Source organism: Rana temporaria, chromosome 5 (genome assembly GCF_905171775.1).
Source record: "Rana temporaria chromosome 5, aRanTem1.1, whole genome shotgun sequence".
Classification (NCBI taxonomy): Eukaryota; Metazoa; Chordata; class Amphibia; order Anura; family Ranidae; genus Rana; species Rana temporaria.
Genome location: NC_053493.1, coordinates 112,086,547 through 112,105,251, shown reverse-complemented (window position 1 = coordinate 112,105,251; position 18,705 = coordinate 112,086,547). Strand labels below are relative to the sequence as shown.

Here is an 18,705-nt window from a genome sequence, read left to right as displayed (position 1 = left end):
AAAAACCGCAGAGGTGATCAAATACCACCAAAAGAAAGCTCTATTTGTGGGGAAAAAAGGACGTTAATTTTGTTTGGGAGCCACGTCGCACGACCGCGCAATTGTCAGTTAAAGCGACGCAGTGCCGAATCGCAAAAAGTCCTCTGGTCAGGAAGGGGTTTAAGTGCCCAGTAAGGAAGTGGTTAAGAGGACCTGTCATGCTTTTTTCTATTACAAGGGATGTTTACATTCCTTGTAATAGGAATAAAAGTGATCATTTTTTTTTTCCAGTGTAAAAAATAATAAAATAAATAAGAAAAAAAATGTTTTAAAGCGCCCCGTCCCGACGAGCTCGCGCGCAGAAGCGAACGCATACGTGAGTAGCGTCCGCATATGAAAACGGTGTTCAAATCACACAAGTGAGGTATCACCGCGATCGTTAAAGCGAGAGCAATAATTATAGCCCTAGACGTCCTCTGTAGCTCAAAAAATGCAACCTATAGAATTTTTTAAACATCGCCTATCAAGATTTTTAAGGGTAAAAGTTTGACGCCATGCCACGAGCGGGCGCAATTTTTAAGCGTGACATGGGTATCATTTTACTCGGCGTAACATTATCTTTCACAATATATAAAAAAAATTGTGACAAATTTATTACTGTCTTATTTATTAATTAAAAAAAGTCAATTTTTTCCATAAAAAAGTGCGCTTGTAAGACCGCTGCGCAAATATGGTGTGACAAAAAGTATTGCAATGATCGCCATTTTATTCTCTAGGGTGTTAGAAAAAAAATATATATAATGTTTGAGGGTTTTAAAGTGGGAGTTCAGCCGAAATTTTTTTTTTAACATTAGATTGATGATTGCTCATTTTGTCAAGGGGAATCTGGTGTTTTTTTTTAAATCGAAGCAATACTTACCGTTTTAGAGATAGATCTTCTCCGCCGCTTCCGGGTGTGGGCTGCGGCACTGGGCGTTCCTATTTGATTGACAGGCTTCCGACGGTCGCATACATCGCGTCACGAGTAGCCGAAAGAAGCCGAACGTCGGTGCGGCTCTATACGGCGCCTGCGCACCGACGTTTGACTACTTTCGGAAAATAGTGACGCGATGTATGCGACCGTCGGAAGCCTGTCAATCAAATAGGAACGCCCAGTCCCGCCAACCCATACCCGGAAGCGGCGGAGAAGATCTATCTCTAAAACGGTAAGTACTGCTTCAATTAAAAAAAAACACCCCATTCCCTTTCACAAAACGAGCCTCAATCTAATGTTAAAAATTAACTTTTTGGGTGAACCTCCACTTTAAGTAATTTTCTAGCAAAAAATATGTTTTAGTCATGTAAACACCAAATCTGAAAAACACCCACAGTACTGAAGTGGTTAAGTTAAATCATTCAGGAGAGGTTGATGTACATGAAGCCTTAAAATAACAGTTGAGAGTTACAATTTAAATACTTCTGTAGAAGTTGCAACCGTCAACAAATGGATTATCGGACACACACAGTGTTTTGGGGGAAAAAAAGTTACAAAGAGAGTCTGAAAATTGAGAGATACAAAATAACATTTTTAATTTTGTATTTATTTGGTTCCATTCATCTTCTTGTCACAGCAACAAGTTTAGATCTGCATATGAGGTCAGTTCAAGCAAAACTAAGAAAACTGCAATCAGGCAGAATGTTTATTGTAGAAGAGAAATGGAATGTTTATTTGGCAATAAAATACACCTACCTGCCTGTTACAATGATAGAATGTGTACACTGAGCTGCACACTTTAGTTTACATTCACAGATAGTATGTATGTGTCGGGGGGGGGGCTGCACTCCTGCGCAGGTGTGGGGGAGACGTCATCTCATGTTGACCAAGTGAAGGAGGACTGCACTGAGGTAAAGGAAGCTATTTAGGAAAAACAATTGTCCCTTTTACAACCCCTTTAAGGCTGCATTCACACCTAGGCGTAGGCAATAGCGGCGTTTTCCGGCGCGTATTCATGCTAATATGCGCGTTTGAATACAGCGTTGTCCGACGTTTTTGTACTTTGACGTTTTTTTTTTTTAGCCAATAGGAAAAACTATCATCTTTTCATCACTTGTTGCTATGTTGGTAGATTTTTTTAATCTTCTGCATGGGCGACAAGTTCTATTGACGAAACGCCCGTAGCAAACGCCCGTTGTCGCGCAAGTCGCTTGAATCGAGTGTTTCCATGACTTTCTATGGGAAATGGAAACGCTCAAATACGCGCATATCGCGTGACAAAAAAGGGTCCGGAACTTTTATTGACTACATGCGATGCGCATCAGGCCATGCCCATAGCCTTACATGTATTTTGGTCCCTCTGGCGTTTGTGCGCGTCGCGCTACAGGCGACAAAACGCCAAGGTGTGAATGGGCTCTAAGGCTAGGTTCACACTGCTGCGAATTCAAAATCGCTATTTTACCGCAATTCGCAGAATGCCTGTCTATAGAGCTGAATTTAAAACAACAAAACCGCGCTGCCACAACACAGTCCTCAGGCAGCGGCTAGCGTGTGATAACAGAAAAAATTGTTATAGAGCTGAATTTGCATCGCACACGGATCAAACTCGCACAGGAGCCCTTTTTCCCTGCAGCTTAGATTCGCACCGCACTGATGTGAACTGCACTAATGGAAAACAATGTTATTTTAATGACTTGCAAATTTGAGAAATAGCAATAGAATTCGCAGCAGTGTGAACCGCGCCTAAAGCGGAACTTCAGTCATTTTTTCTGGTTTCCATCTATTAAATCTTCTGCCCTTGTGGTTTTAACTTTCGATAGTATTTTTTTTTTCCTGCCACTAAATACCTTTTACAGCTCACTTCCTGTTTCTTGTCTGGTCATTAGCCTAGCCGGTGATGGAGAACCTTGGCACCCCATATGTTTTGGAACTACATTTCCCATGATGCTCGTGCACTCTAGTTGAGCATCATGGGAAATGTAGTTCCAAAACATCTGGGGTGCCAAGGTTCGTCACCACTTACCTAGGCTTATGACATCATGCACAGCTCTCTCTCTCTCTCTCGTGAGAGTTTACCAGACAGGGAGTCATAAGAGGGCCAATGAGAGCTGCAGAGCTGGAGGTGCCTCTGTGTAAATCCAGGAAGTGAACAGGCAGCAACTTCAGCTGCCCACAGTTTAAATGGTTGCAGCCAGACTTAGCCAGTGGAGATTTCTGCAAGTACAGAATGACAGTATATATAAAATAATATGCAAAGTGGTTGGAGGGAAGCTTCAGAATGGCAAAGATGTTTTTATTACAAATGATGTGAGCAGACTGCAGTTCCTCTTTAACCGCTTAATGACCGCCGCATGTATATGTACGTCCACAATGGCAAGTAGAGGCATATGGGCGTACATGTACGTCCCCGCCTTTCCGCGGGTCCGATCGGGACCCCCCCCGCTACATGTGGCGGTCAGAAAACCCGCGGGGAGCGATCCGGGACGACGGCGCGGCTATTCGTTTCTAGCCGCCCCCTCGCGATCGCTCCCCGAAGCTGAAGAACAGGGAGAGCCGTATGTAAACACGGCTTCCCCGTGCTTCACTGTGGCGGCGTATCGATCGAGTGATTCCTTTTATAGGGAGACTCGATCGATGACGTCAGACCTACAGCCACACCCCCCCTACAGTTGTAAACACACACTAGGTGTACCCTAACTCATACAGCGCCCCCTGTGGTTAACTCCCAAACTGCAACTGTCATTTTCACAATAAACAATGCAATTTAAAAGCATTTTTTGCTGTGAAAATGACAATGGTCCCAAAAATGGGTCAAAATTGTCCGAAGTGTCCGCCATAATGTCGCAGTCACGAAAAAAATCGCTGATCGCCGCCATTAGTAGTAAAAAATAAATAAAAAAAAACTATCAACCTATTTTGTAAACGCTATAAATTTTGCGCAAACCAATAGATAAACGCTTATTGCGAGTTTTTTTACCAAAAATATGTAGAAGAATACGTATCGGCCTAAACTGAGGGAAAAAAATGTTTATATATGTTTTTGGGGGATATTTATTACAGCAAAAAGTAAAAAATATTGCATTTTTTTCTAAATTGTCGCTCTATTTTTGTTTATAGAGGAAAATAATAAAGACCGCAGAGGTGATCAAATACCACCAAAAGAAAGCTCTATTTGTGGGGAAAAAAGGACGCCAATTTTGTTTGGGAGCCACGTCGCACGACCGCGCAATTGTCAGTTAAAGTGACGCAGTGCCGAATTGTAAAAACGCCTTTGGGCATTTAGCAGCATATTGGTCCGGGGCTTAAGTGGTTAAGTAACGGAAAGAGCGGCACGTTGATTGGATGGTTTAGGTTTGTCAATGAGATTGTATGGTGTATGTGTGGCTGATGAAAGGGGCTCCAGTCTGATGGGATTTCTCTGATTATCTCCATGTAGAGATATATTTTCTATTTATAAATGAATGCTGATGACTGCAGGGCCAGGCCTGGGGAGGTGATCATGTCAGGGTTGTAGAAGGGACACGCCTCTCCGTTGCTCTGCTGCCCATGTCGCCCGCAGTGCTCCCTCTATTGTCCCCGCTGTCCTCCTGCTCTGTTATGGCACTTGCACTCCTTTACCCCCGCCGTGACATCACCGCACAGCTCCCGCCCCCCTCTCTCGTACAGTACGCGCTCAGTCTCCGCCCAGATAAGCGGTGACGTCAGGCGCTGGGCCGCACGCCATTGGTGGCTCGGCGTTCCCGGGCCCCCCGTGTGTAAGTGCGGAGAGCGGAAGCGGCGCTGTGTATTGTCTGCGGGAGGAAGAGGAGGGGGAACCGGGGGGTCAGCAGCACCGCACACCGAGGCTGTATACAAGCGGCCTTCGTCATTCATGCGACCCCTCCACATGACGAGCCCCCGCCAGCCGCACTCCGCCGGCCTGCTCTAGCACGGCCTTTTTTTTATCCTTATTTATTAGACCGTCCTGAGGAGCGGCGGCCGAGTCCAGGCCGGGCACACTGAGGAGAAAGCAAGGAAGGCCCCGGTGTCCTCTCATCTCCGGGGAGATACGAGCTTGTCTTCTCTTCATTCATATCCGTCTTCACTGAAATTGTCTTCCGGGAGGAAGATGTCCAAATCCAGTGGAGGAGGTGGCGGAGGCGGCGGTGGAGGAGGCGGCGGCGGAGGGGGCAGCGGAGGACTAACCTGGGTGGTAAGTGTTGCAGGCCTGGGCTCCGGGGGGATTGGGGGTTGCCCGCCGGTGAAGGGGGCCCCACCTTGTGGTGGGAAGAGGGAATGCATCATCAGATGTCTGCATGGGGTATTCCTCATCACCAGCCTAGAACAATGGGGGGATCTCCTCCATTCTGCAGTTGATGTCTGGGATCAGCCTGTGTAGCATTATAGTGATTGTAAAGGCTTTGGGACCATTATACATCTCTACTGTGTGCAACAATCTTACAGAGTGGTCCCCTACCTCCTCTACCGGAGACCCCCGCCTGTGCTTCTCCTCACAAACTGTATGCTGAGGGGGTGCATGCCTCATCTGGGCTGTGTGCATCTATATACACACACAGCGTTGCAAGCTCCTTCACCACATCAGTAAGAGCCAATGGCTGCTTGTGTCTGCTTTGAGAGGAGAGCGGGGCTGCGGTTAGGGACAGCGCTGGACTGTGAGAGGACTAGGTGTTTACGGATTGGGGGAGAACGAAGTAGCTGGCAGTTTTTTTTACCGTAAAGATGAGCTCCAGGCGCCACCCCCTAAAATAAATACTGTAGCTGCTGACTTTTAATATTAGGGCACTAACCTGTCCAGGAATCCATTTTTCAGTCGGGTGCTGGTCCCGCCATCTTGACTGAGGGAAAGCGAAGCCTTGCGGTTTTTACTGCTCTTTGTGAATATGGGGGGGGCAAACTTTCGACTGTTTTCAGCGGCAAATTGAGCCAGAAGTGGGAGCAGGTACCTGTCAAAACCAGGTAACCGCCCCCCCCCAAAGGGTGGCAAATGTGACAGCGAGGGGTTGGCGGGGTATAGACAAGCAGAGCTTTTTCTTTCGGATGGAGCTCCCCTTTATTGTAGAGCAGGGATATGCAATTAGCGGACCTCCAGATGTTGCAAAACTACAATTCCCATCATGCCTCTGGGTGTCATGCTTGTGGCTGTCAGAGTCTTGCTATGCCTCATGGGACTTGTAGTTCTGCAACAGCTGGAGGTCCGCTAATTACATATCCCTGTTGTAGAGAATGTATTAAGGTATAAAGAAAACACTTAGACTTTAGAAACACTTGGGGCCGGTTCACGCTGCTGTGATGCGGATTCCATCGCATGTTTCCCGGGCGACAGTTCACACACTCAGTTCGCACATCGCAGTGCGATCTGCAAACTCGGATAGCGTGGGTGTCCACGTTCATGCCATCCGATTCTGCTGTGGACAAAAAAAGGGTCCTGTGCGCGTTTGATGAAAATTCAGCCATACAATCTTTATGGCTGAAATCGCATCGCACAGAGATCGCATGTGATTTTGCAGTGCGAATCACATCCGATCTCTGACACCGCACCAGTGCGAACCGGCCCTGAGAATAATCCTACAGACCCGATCTTGTTTGTAACCCGGGACCACCTGTATTTACCACCTCTGTGCAGTTTTTGGATCCTCCTCTTATCTGGTCCCTCTTTGCTGCTCCTCCCGAGTGCCCTTTCAGCTCTCTATGGGGGCACCCGGGTCAGAGCTCCATGTATCCATTCAGAGACAGAGACAGAGCCCCGACCTGGACCCACCCCCTCTCTCCCCTAATTGACTGACTTCGACAGCTGCTGGAGCCAATGGCACCTCTGCTGTGTCTTAGCCAATCATGAGGAATCAACTTTTTTTATGACATTTGGGGCCTTAACCTCCCTGGCGGTATGATTCTGTCTGGAATTTTGAACCAAAAGCGGTACAATTATTTTGCAAGGAAATTCAGCGTTTTATACTGTAGGCCTGTAATTCTTAGGAATAATTCACTTAAATCTGACCAAACAAGAGTCTAGTAGGCATCCCGGGCATGAATTTTTTTTTAAAAACAAAATTATAAATTATAATATAATAAATAATAATATAATTAAAATTATTCAATAATGTAATCAACTCAAAATCACTGAAATTTGCTCAGTTGCAGAATTGTCGCTGTCATTACTTTTATTTTTTTTATGACGAATTTCCCCACAAATCGCTATCGCACAATTCTGCAAGTGATTATAATTTATTATCGCTGTTTTTTAGCTGCTCTAAAACCATTTTTGACATAAAGAGACACTTTTGGTTGCTATGGACAAGCTACAGTTTGCAGGCAGAAAGAACAGTTTTTATTATATAAAAGAACATGTAGGGCACTGGACAGACCACTAGGGACAAGGGGGGTGTGTATTTTTTACATACAGTACTGTAATCTATAAGATTACAGTATACTGTATGTAATGTGTTTGTTTACTTTTTTGAATTTGGTGCCGTTCTCCGTCCCCGTGCGTCGTAACTTCGCAGGGACCGGAGATCGGCTGCACACGGGGACACTGTGCGAATCGAGCGAGGTCCCGCTCGCTCACACAGCGGAGAGGCATCGCTGGATCCAGGGACAAGGAAAGTAACTTGCCAGGAGAAGGTAAGCCGCACCGCTGCAGGCTCTGCACAGCTACCCCGAGCGTGACTCGGGGTTACCGATAATGGCATAGAAAAACCACCCTGAGTCACGCTCGGGAACACCGCTAAGGAGGTTAAGTGTGGCCCTCGACATCAAAGGGCCACCCATAAAATTAAGTGAGTATTCAATGTCTGAGACAGAAGACACAACAGGAGATGGTCAGAGAATGAGGGCATGATATAGGAGATGGTCAGAGATTGCAGATCTGGTGCAAGGCATGGTCAGATCCTGTAAACATGCTGTAGTAGTTTAGAGACTGAGGACATGCTTCAGGAGACAGTCATAGACTGGGGACATATATGAGACCACTAGAAATCACTGCTCCAATAGGGAAACACACATTAGTGTCTGCAAGGAACCCCAGAGGCACCAAGGCTCTATGGAGTTGTCCCTTGATGACGCTGACCCATGGTTCAGCACCGGTAGTTTTCCAGGTTCAGTGACGCAATCTCACTTCCTATGAACCCAGGCGGTCATGTCACAGTCCCTGGGGGGGGAGAGGCCAATTTTATTTTTTTTATAATCAAATTTTTTTTATTGTTATTAACAACAGCATTCTACTTTCTTATGTTACATCATCTATATAATAAACAGTCAAACATTACATGAGAAAAGTTGATCTAATCAAAAGCATTATCCGTTATTTTACTCCCCCATAACAAACAAACAAAAAAAAAAATCAAAGAGAAAGTCAAAAATAAATAATTTAACATTCACCTCCCTTCCTCCAATTTTCCCATAGCTACGGTGGAGTAAGTCTGCTTTAACCCTATACCCCGGGCGAAAAGAAAAACAAAGGCAAAATAAGGGGGGAGAACGGGAGCAAAAAGAGAAAAAGGGAAGAGAAACCTCCACCATCCTATTGTCAAAGAGGCCTCTAGTGGCCATTGTGTCTGGTCTTTTTGTGTGGAAAAAGATTAAAATTGTGCCTTGTGTTTGGCTATTAATGGAGAGGCCAATTTAATGCCAAACTTGGCCCACAGAACTAGCACACGAGTGCTCACACACCATTGCATGCGCACCATTCTGTGCAGGACCATCAACACTAGAGGTGAAGAGGTAGGAAGGAGCCAGGGCCTCTTGTAAAAGGGTTTTGGGTAGGTGGTTCCGGAAAGGGGTGTTGCAGTATAGGGGGCAGGCTGGGTTTGGGCCGTAAGCTTGACATGGGTATCAGTAGATGTCTGTTGGATCCTAAAGATGGTCCTGTCCGCTGAATGATCACCAAGTCCCCAGTAGCAGTGCTACTTTTTTCCTTCTGAACAATGAAAAGGAGGTTGGTCAATGGTCATTGCCTTCACTACCCTAATCCGTGTCCGCTGGTGGCGCTCAATTCGGTTCCATTAGGCAGTATAATGGGCCAAATTACAAGGTCCTTGCTGCTCAGGTGTAAAAGTCTCCAATTATTCAGCCACACGTGCTGCTGGAGTACATATAAGATGTCTCCTAATTGCTTCTGTCATTATCTCTAGAGACATTAGGCATTCACATATGCACATTTTCTTTTGAATAGCAGCAATACCCACCTGCTCTGCAATGCACCACAGCATACAATGTGCTGCTAAAAAGCACTACATTTTTATTTGAGCTAAATTTCCGCCTGTGTATTTTGGAATGGAATGTCTAACACGGTGCATGAAAATGTGTGCACAGCAGCACGGTGTGGTAAAGTGTGAAAACCTGCAGAAACACACACTTTTCATGCAGAATGCCGACCCTTCAGTATTTTTCCTTCTATTAAATATTCTGCCCTTGTTGTTTTAACTTTGAAGAGTAAAACATTTTTTTCTGCCAGTAAATGCCTTATACAACCCACTCTCTCTTTGTCTGGTCATTGGCCTAAGCTAGGCATAGTACATCATACACAGCTCTCTCATGCGTGTGAGAGTTTGCTAGCAAGGGAGGTGTGGGATCAGGAGAATGGAGGAGGGATGAGTCATAAGAGAGCCAAGGAGAGTTGCAGAGCTGAATGAGGGTGGAGATAATGTGCAGGCAAGCAGTGGTGTGAGTATGTATGTGTGTGCGCCTCTGTGTAAATCCAGAAAGTGAACAGGCAGCAGCTTCAGCTGCCCACAGTTAAAATGGATACATCTAGACTTGGTGGAAGGAGATTTCTGCAGCATATTTGGCAAGTAGAGAAACGCAGTACAGTAAGTCCCCTACATACAAACATTCTACTTAAGAATTTTCACAGATACTAACATGTCCAATTGACCAATCGTGTAAAGCTGGGTACACCCCTTTTTTCTTTTTTTCATTCAACCCAGCGGGCTGAATGAAAATAACCTGACAGATCGCCATACCAACACAAGCAATGTTGGTGCAGTGATCTCCAATGCTGTGCATTTGTGTTCTGACAGGGCCCCCCCCCCCCCCCACCAGAACACCCTGATCAGCGTTCGCAGCCTTTGTAGGCACTGATCTTTGCTGGACTTGAGAACAAGTTGAATTTACGAACAAGCGTAAATCTTTTGTAAGTAGGGGACTTGCTATATACAGTATCTTACAAAAGTGAGTACAGCCATGGCCAAAAGTTTTGAGAATGACACAAATACTAATTTTCACAAAGGCTGCTGCCTCAGTTATTGAGATGGGAAATTGCATATACTCCAGAATGTTATGAAGAGTGATCAGACGAATTGCAATTAATTGCAAAGTTCCTCTTTGCCATGAAAATTAACTTAATCCCATAAAAAAAATTCCTCTGCATTTGTGAAGAAGGCTTCAGGGTGCCCAAGAAAGTCCAGCAAGCGCCAGGACCGTCTCCTAAAGAGGATTCAGCTGCGGGATCGGAGTGCCACCAGTGCAGAGCTTGCTCGGGAATGGCAGCAGGCAGGTGTGAGCGCATCTGCACGCACAGTGAGGCGAAGACTTTTGGAAGATGGCCTGGTGTCAAGAAGGGCAGCAAAGAAGGCACTTCTCTCCAAAAAAAACATCAGGGACAGATTGATCTTCTTCAGAAAATATGGTGAATGGACTGCCGAGGACTGGGGCAAAGTCATATTCTCCGATGAAGCCTCTTTCCGATTGTTTGGGGCATCAGGAAAAAGGCTTGTCCGGAGAAGAAAAGGTGAGCGCTACCATCAGTCCTGTGTCATGACAACAGTAAAGAATCCTGAGACCATTCATGTGTGGGGTTGCTTCTCATCCAAGGGGGTGGGATCACTCACAATTTTGCCCAAAAACACAGCCATGAATAAAGAATGGTACCAAAACACCCTCCAACAGCAACTTCTTCTAACAATAGTTTGGTGAAGAACAATGCATTTTCCAGCACGATGCACCGTGCCATAAGGCAAAAGTGATAACTAAGTTTGAGGATGGCCAACAGATGCTCAATAGGGTTTAGGTCTGGAGATGTGCTTGGCCAGTCCATCACCTTTACCCTCAGCTTCTTTAGCAAGGCAGTGGTAATCTTGAAGGTGTTATTATGTTGGAATACTGCCCTGCGACCCAGTCTCTGAAGGAAGGGGATCATGCATTGCTACAGTATATGTTGGCATTCATGGTTCCCCCAATGAACTGTAGCTCCCCAGTGCCGTCAGCACTCATGCAGCCCCAGACCATGACACTACCACCACCATGCTATACTGTAGGCAAGACACTTGGCTTTGTACTTCTCACCTGGTTGCCGCCACACGTCTCACACCATTTGAACCAAATCAGGGTCCGCGCAGAGAGAGAAAGCCGACCCACGCAGAGAGCTCGCGCGGCAGGTCCACAGAGAGCCGGCCCACGCAGAGAGAGCCCGCGCGGCGGGTCCATGCAGAGAGCTGTGGACCTGCCGCGCGCGGGGCGCTGTGTGTGTGTGGACCTGCCGCGAGCGGGGCGCTCTGTGTGTGTGTGGACCTGCCGGGCGCTCTGTGTGTGTGTGTGGACCAGCCGGGCGCTCTGTGTGTGTGTGTGTGGACCAGCCGGGCGCTGTGTGTGTGTGGACCTGCCTCGCGCGGGGCGCTGTGTGTGTGGACCTGCCGCGCGCGGGGCGCTGTGTGTGGACCTGCCGCGCGCGGGGCGCTGTGTGTGTGTGGACCTGCCGCGCGCGGGGAGCTGTGTGTGGACCTGCCGCGCGCGGGGAGCTGTGTGTGGACCTGCCGCGCGTGGGGCGCTGTGTGTGTGGACCTGCCGCGCGCGGGGTGCTGTGTGTGTGGACCTGCGGGGCGCTGTGTGTGGACCTGCCGCGCGCGGCGCTGTGTGTGTGTGGACCTGCCGCGCGCGGGGCGCTGTGTGGGGACCTGCCGCGCGCGGGGCGCTGTGTGTGTGTGTGGACCTGGCGCGCGCGGGGCGCTGTGTGTGTGTGTGTGTGTGGACCTGGCGCGCGCGGGGCGCGCTGTGTGTGTGGACCTGGCGCGCGCTGTGTGTGTGTGGACCTGGCGCGCGCTGTGTGTGTGTGGACCTGGCGCGCGCTGTGTGTGTGGACCTGGCGCGCGCGGGGCGCTGTGTGTGTGGACCTGGGGCGCTGTGTGTGTGGACCTGGCGCGCGCGGGGCACTGTGTGTGGACCTGGGGCGCTGTGTGTGTGTGTGGACCTGGGGCGCTGTGTGTGTGTGGACCTGCCGCGCGCGGGGCGCTGTGTGTGGACCTGCCGCGCGCGGGGCGCTGTGTGTGGACCTGCCGCGCGCGGGGCGCTGTGTGTGGACCTGCCGCGCGCGGGGCGCTGTGTGTGTGGACCTGCCGCGCGCGGGGCGCTGTGTGTGTGGACCTGCCGCGCGCGGGGCGCTGTGTGTGTGTGTGTGTGTGTGTGGACCTGCCGCGCGTGGGGTGCTGTGTGTGTGGACCTGCCGCGCGCGGGGTGCTGTGTGTGTGTGTGGACCTGCCGCGGCGGGACGCTGTGTGTGTGTACCTGCCGCGCGCGGGGCGCTGTGTGTGTGTACCTGCCGCGCGCGGGGACCTGCGGGGCGCTGTGTGTGTGTGGACCTGCGGGGCGCTGTGTGTGGACCTGGCGCGCGCGGGGGCGCTGTGTGTGTGGACCTGGCGCGCGCGGGGGCGCTGTGTGTGTGGACCTGGCGCGCGCGGGGGCGCTGTGTGTGGACCTGGCGCGCGCGGGGGCGCTGTGTGTGTGGACCTGGCGCGCGCGGGGCGCTGTGTGTGTGGACCTGGCGCGCGCGGGGCGCTGTGTGTGTGGACCTGGCGCGCGCGGGGCGCTGTGTGTGTGGACCTGGCGCGCGCGGGGCGCTGTGTGTGTGGACCTGCCGCGCGCGGGGCGGTGTGTGAGTGGACCTGCCTGACGAGCTCCCTCCCTGGTCGGACCTGCGGGGCGAGCTCCCTCCCTCTCTGCGGACCTGCGGGGCGCTCTGTGTGTGTGTGGACCTGCCGCGCGCGGGGCGCTGTGTGTGTGGGGACCTGCCGCGCGCGGGGCGCTGTGTGTGTGTGTGGACCTGGCGCGCGCGGGGCGCTGTGTGTGTGGACCTGGCGCGCGCAGGGCGCGCTGTGTGTGTGGACCTGGCGCGCGCTGTGTGTGTGGACCTGGCGCGCGCGGGGCGCTGTGTGTGTGGACCTGGGGCGCTGTGTGTGTGGACCTGGCGCGCGCGGGGCGCTGTGTGTGGACCTGGGGCGCTGTGTGTGTGTGGACCTGGCTCGCGCGGGGCGCTGTGTGTGGACCTGCCGCGCGCGGGGCGCTGTGTGTGGACCTGCCGCGCGCTGTGTGTGTGTGTGTGGACCTGCCGCGCGCGGGGCGCTGTGTGTGTGTGTGGACCTGCCGCACGCGGGGCGCTGTGTGTGTGGACCTGCCGCGCGCGGGGCGCTGTGTGTGTGTGTGTGTGTGTGTGTGTGTGTGTGTGTGTGTGTGGACCTGCCGCGCGCGGGGTGCTGTGTGTGTGGACCTGCCGCGGCGGGGCGCTGTGTGTGTGTGGACCTGGCGCGCGCGGGGCGCTGTGTGTGTGTGGACCTGGCGCGCGCGGGGCGCTGTGTGTGGACCTGGCGTGCGCGGGGGCGCTGTGTGTGTGGACTTGCCGCGCGCGGGGCGCTGTGTGTGTGGACCTGCCGTGGCGGGACGCTGTGTGTGTGGACCTGGCGCGCGCGGGGCGCTGTGTGTACCTGGCGCGCGCGGGGCGCTGTGTGTGTGGACCTGGCGCGCGCGGGGCGCTGTGTGTGTGGACCTGCCGCGCGCGGGGCGGTGTGTGAGTGGACCTGCCTGACGAGCTCCCTCCCTGGTCGGACCTGCGGGGCGAGCTCCCTCCCTCTCTGCGGACCTGCGGGGCGCTCTGTGTGTGTGTGGACCTGCCGCGCGCGGGGCGCTGTGTGTGTGGGGACCTGCCGCGCGCGGGGCGCTGTGTGTGTGGACCTGGCGCGCGCGGGGCGCTGTGTGTGTGGACCTGGCGCGCGCGGGGCGCGCTGTGTGTGTGGACCTGGCGCGCGCTGTGTGTGTGTGGACCTGGCGCGCGCGGGGCGCTGTGTGTGTGGACCTGGGGCGCTGTGTGTGGACCTGGCGCGCGCGGGGCGCTGTGTGTGGACCTGGGGCGCTGTGTGTGTGTGGACCTGGCTCGCGCGGGGCGCTGTGTGTGTGTGGACCTGCCGCGCGCGGGGCGCTGTGTGTGGACCTGCCGCGCGCGGGGCGCTGTGTGTGGACCTGCCGCGCGCGGGGCGCTGTGTGTGGACCTGCCGCGCGCGGGGCGCTGTGTGTGTGTGTGGACCTGCCGCGCGCGGGGCGCTGTGTGTGTGTGTGTGTGTGTGTGTGTGTGTGTGTGTGTGTGGACCTGCCGCGCGCGGGGTGCTGTGTGTGTGTGTGTGTGGACCTGCCGCGGCGGGGCGCTGTGTGTGTGTGGACCTGGCGCGCGCGGGGCGCTGTGTGTGTGTGGACCTGGCGCGCGCGGGGCGCTGTGTGTGGACCTGGCGTGCGCGGGGGCGCTGTGTGTGTGGACTTGCCGCGCGCGGGGCGCTGTGTGTGTGGACCTGCCGTGGCGGGACGCTGTGTGTGTGGACCTGCCGCGCGCGGGGCGCTGTGTGTACCTGCCGCGCGCGGGGACCTGCGGGGCGCTGTGTGTGTGGACCTGCGGGGCGCTGTGTGTGTGGACCTGGCGCGCGCGGGGCGCTGTGTGTGTGTGGACCTGGCGCGCGCGGGGCGCTGTGTGTGTGTGGACCTGGCGCGCGCGGGGGCGCTGTGTGTGGACCTGGCGCACGCGGGGGCGCTGTGTGTGGACCTGGCGCGCGCGGGGCGCTGTGTGTGTGGACCTGGCGCGCGCGGGGCGCTGTGTGTGTGGACCTGGCGCGCGCGGGGAGCTGTGTGTGTGGACCTGGCGCGCGCGGGGAGCTGTGTGTGTGGACCTGCCGCGCGCGGGGCGCTGTGTGTGTGGACCTGCCGCGCGCGGGGCGCTGTGTGTGTGGACCTGCCGCGCGCGGGGCGCTGTGTGTGTGGACCTGCCGCGCGCGGGGCGCTGTGTGTGAGTGGACCTGCCTGACGAGCTCCCTCCCTGGTCGGACCTGCGGGGCGAGCTCCCTCCCTCTCTGCGGACCTGCGGGGCGCTCTCTCCCTCTCTGCGGACCTGCGGGGCGCTCTCTCCCTCTCTGCGGACCTGCGGGGCGCTCTCTCCCTCTCTGCGGACCTGCTGGGCGCTCTCTCCCTCTCTGCGGACCTGCGGGGCGCTCTCTCTTTCTGCGCGCGGAGCCGTGCAAAGATAAAAAATTGCGATGATCGCCATTGTATTCTCTAGGGTCTCTGCTAAAAAAAAACATATATAATGTTTGGGGGTTCTGTGTAATTTTTTTAGAAAAAAAATTATGATTTTTACACGTAGGAGCGAAGTGTCAGAATTGGCCAGGTTGGCAAGTGGTTAAATACTACGTTATGTATATATTAACGGAGCCTTGGTAGCCACCCAAGCTGCATTTCAAACCCGTTCATCTCCTTTACATGCAAGATGATAGGATTCGTTTACACAGCTAAGATTGTGTTTGCTACTTGCTGTGATCTGAACTGAAAGCAGAGATACTGCATTTCTGGCAAGAACAGCAGCTATTTGGCACTCGTTGTGAAGGGCCTAGCAGATTTTTCTCAGCCCATTGCTCTCTAGGAAGATGCTGCTTGTCTATGGTCAGTCATAATCTGGTGCTCAGACTTATTGTATATAACCAAGAGTGTAGCCTTAAATGGTTTCAATGTAACCCTGCTTCTCTCCTTTGCAACCAATGCTTTTCTGATTTCAGTATTTTTTTTGAACTGCCAGGTGCTTGTTGTTTTTACTGAGTTTACATTGTATTCTCCAAGCTCTTATGCACCCACCTGCATTATTATAACTGTAGCACAGTGATTACAATATTAATTTATATGGGTACACATTGTATCTGATTTCCATTTCTTAAAGTGATGTACTGTAGTTGAGTCTGGTGCACATTCACATGTCCTTGTACGCTGAATACTCTTGTAATACCTTGGACATCAACATTCAGACTGGAAGCGGGCAGTCGGTGCAGCGATTCTTACAGATAGGTTTGCTGTTTGTAGGAAAGAACAGCGATGCCCCATCGGTAAGCAGCTGTTCCTTCATTATCCACCCCCTTACCACCTTGACCATGCTTATTGATTTGATAGCCGTCCGGTAACTTTTTCATGGTACTTGAGGACTTTAACCACTTAAGCCCCGGACCATATTGCTGGTCAAAAACCAGAGCACTTTTTGCGATTTGGCACTGCGTCGCTTTAACTGACAATTGCGCGATCGTGCGACGTGGCTCCCAAACAAAATTGGCGTCCTTTTTTCCCCACAAATAGAGCTTTCTTTTGGTGGTATTTGATCACCTCTGCGGTTTTTACTTTTTGCGCTATAAACAAAAATAAAGTGACAATTTTGAAAAAAATGAATATTTTTTACTTTTTGCTACAATAAATATCCCCCAAAAATATATATAAAAAAACTTTTTTTCCTCAGTTTAGGCCGATAAGTATTCTTCTACATATTTTTCGTAAAAAAAAACGCAATAAGCGTTTATTTATTGGTTTGGCCAAAAGTTTTTTTTTTTTTTGGCATTTTTATTATTTATTTTTTTACTAGTAATGACGGCGATCAGCGATTTTTTTCTTTCGGTAATGCGACATTATGGCGGACACTTTTGACACATTTTTGGGACCATTGGAATTTTTATAGCGATCAGTGCTATAAAAATGCATTGATTACTATAAAAATGCCACTGGCAGGGAAGGGGTTAACACTAGGGGGCGAGGAAGGGCTTAAGTATGTTCTCTGGGTGTGTTCTAACTGTGGGGGGTGGACTCACTAGGGGAAATGACTGATCGCTGTTCATACATTGTATGAACAGACGGTCAGGCATTTCTCCCCTGACAGGACCGGGAGCTGTGTGTTTACACACACAGCTCCCGGTTCCCGCTCTGTAACGAGCGATCGCGGGTGCCCGGCGGTGATCGCGACCGCCGGGCATGCGCGCGGGAGTCAGGAGCGAGCGGGGGGCGCACACGCACCCCTAGTGGCCGCTTCGCAAGGTGACATAGAGCTACGAGCTCTCGCGCAGGAGAGCCGACCTGCCGCCGTAGAACTGCGGCGGCTGGTCGGCATGTAGTTAAAAGGCATATCCTGGTCATAAATACACAGAGATTTGCCAGGATGTCTGCTTTATTTTGTGTGAATACCTAAGTAATAGGTAGTGGAAGAGCTGAAATAGTTTAAACCATCCTGCCATGTATTTGGAATCTGCAGCAATGCATACTCTGCTAAAGAAGACCATGAATTACCTTTTTCGGGCTGCCAAACACTGTTCATTCATGAGAAATGTTCTCTTGAAATGTGCTGAGATACTAATACTTGAGTGTGATCCTCTGGGTCCTCCAGAGCTTTCACTGGTTCTTCTTACCACCTTCCTGGTCATTGTAGGACACAGTGGTGACAGGTCAGCAGGGGGAGATACAGGAGACTGACACGCCTCAATGTTTGATATCCCAGCAGACTTTAGGGGATCATTTCCCACGAACAGAGTGGTATTCTGTGGTGGGACAGCTGGAAATTTAATTTTTTTTAAGGCCCCATGTACACGGGACACTGCTAAAGGTACGTGCAGTTTGACACTTTTTTCAACTGCCCCTTAACTCTTTCAATGTTATCCCCTGTGACCATGTACTAGAGCTGCACAATTAATCGTTTAAAAATCGTGATCTCAATTCAACCCCCCTGATGATCTCCAATGCAGAGTTTGGCGATTCTTTCATATAACAAGTGGAGAGACTTTATCTGCTCATTTAGCTGTCAAAAGAAAATATCTGGGCAGTCTGCCAAGTTTAGATCAAAGGAATAAACGTGTGTAAAGAAAATATCTGGGCAGTCTGCCAAGTTTAGATCAAAGGAATAAACGCGTGTAAAGAAAATATCTGGGCAGTCTGCCAAGTTTCTTAACAGGAAGCATTGTAACTAATCCCTCCTTCTTAGATCAAAGGGATAAACTTCTGTGTGTAAAGAAACAAAGTTTGTAACAACACGAAACATTGTAACTAACTTCCTTCTTGGAGCAAATGTCTCTGTGTAAATGCAGGAAGATTAACCACTTAAAGTCCAAATCTTTTTCTGACACTGTTTCTTAAAGGGGTTGTAAAGGAAATATTTTTTTTCCTTAAATAGCTTCCTTTACCTTAGTGCAGTCCTCCTTCACTTACCTCATCCTTCCATTTTGCTTTTAAATGTCCTTATTTCTTCTTAGAAATCCTCAATTCCTGTTCTTCTGTCTGTAACGCCACACAGTAATGCAAGGCTTTCTCCCTGGTGTGGAGAAAGCCTCTTGAGGGGGGAGGGGGCGAGCAGGCGTGTCAGGACACTCTCTACTTTGCAGATAGAGAAAGGAGCTGTGTGTTAGTGGGTGTCCTGACACTCTTGCTTGCCCCCTCCCCCTTCAAGAGGCTTTCTCAACACCAGGGAGAAAGCCTTGCATTATTGTGTGTAGTTACAGACAGAAGAACAGGAAGTGAGGATTTCTCATAAGAAATAAGGACATTTAAAAGCAAAATGGAAGGCTGAGGTAAGTGAAGGAGGACTGCACTAAGGTAAAGGAAGCTATTTAGGGAAAACATTTTTTCCCTTTACAACCCCTTTAAGTTAAAATCAATATTTTTTGCTAGAAAAATACTTGGAACCCCTAAACATTATATATATATATATTGCTGCAATA

General features: G+C 51.0%; 1 protein-coding gene across 5 annotated transcripts in view; it reads left to right on the top strand.

Moving 5' to 3' along the window:
• Nucleotides 1-4,680: 4,680 nt before the first annotated feature.
• The window catches only part of TOP2B (DNA topoisomerase II beta), a 78,246-nt gene continuing 64,221 nt past the window's right edge, over nt 4,681-18,705 (top strand). For 2 of the 5 annotated variants that reach the window (XM_040353012.1, XM_040353009.1), the window contains exon 1: nt 4,682-5,144. In XM_040353012.1, the coding sequence (XP_040208946.1) occupies nt 5,061-5,144 (84 nt within the window). In that variant the 5' untranslated portion in view covers nt 4,682-5,060. Of the gene's footprint in view, nt 5,145-18,705 lie in introns of all 5 variants that reach the window. The other 3 variants (XM_040353008.1, XM_040353007.1, XM_040353010.1) reach the window with 2 other exon arrangements.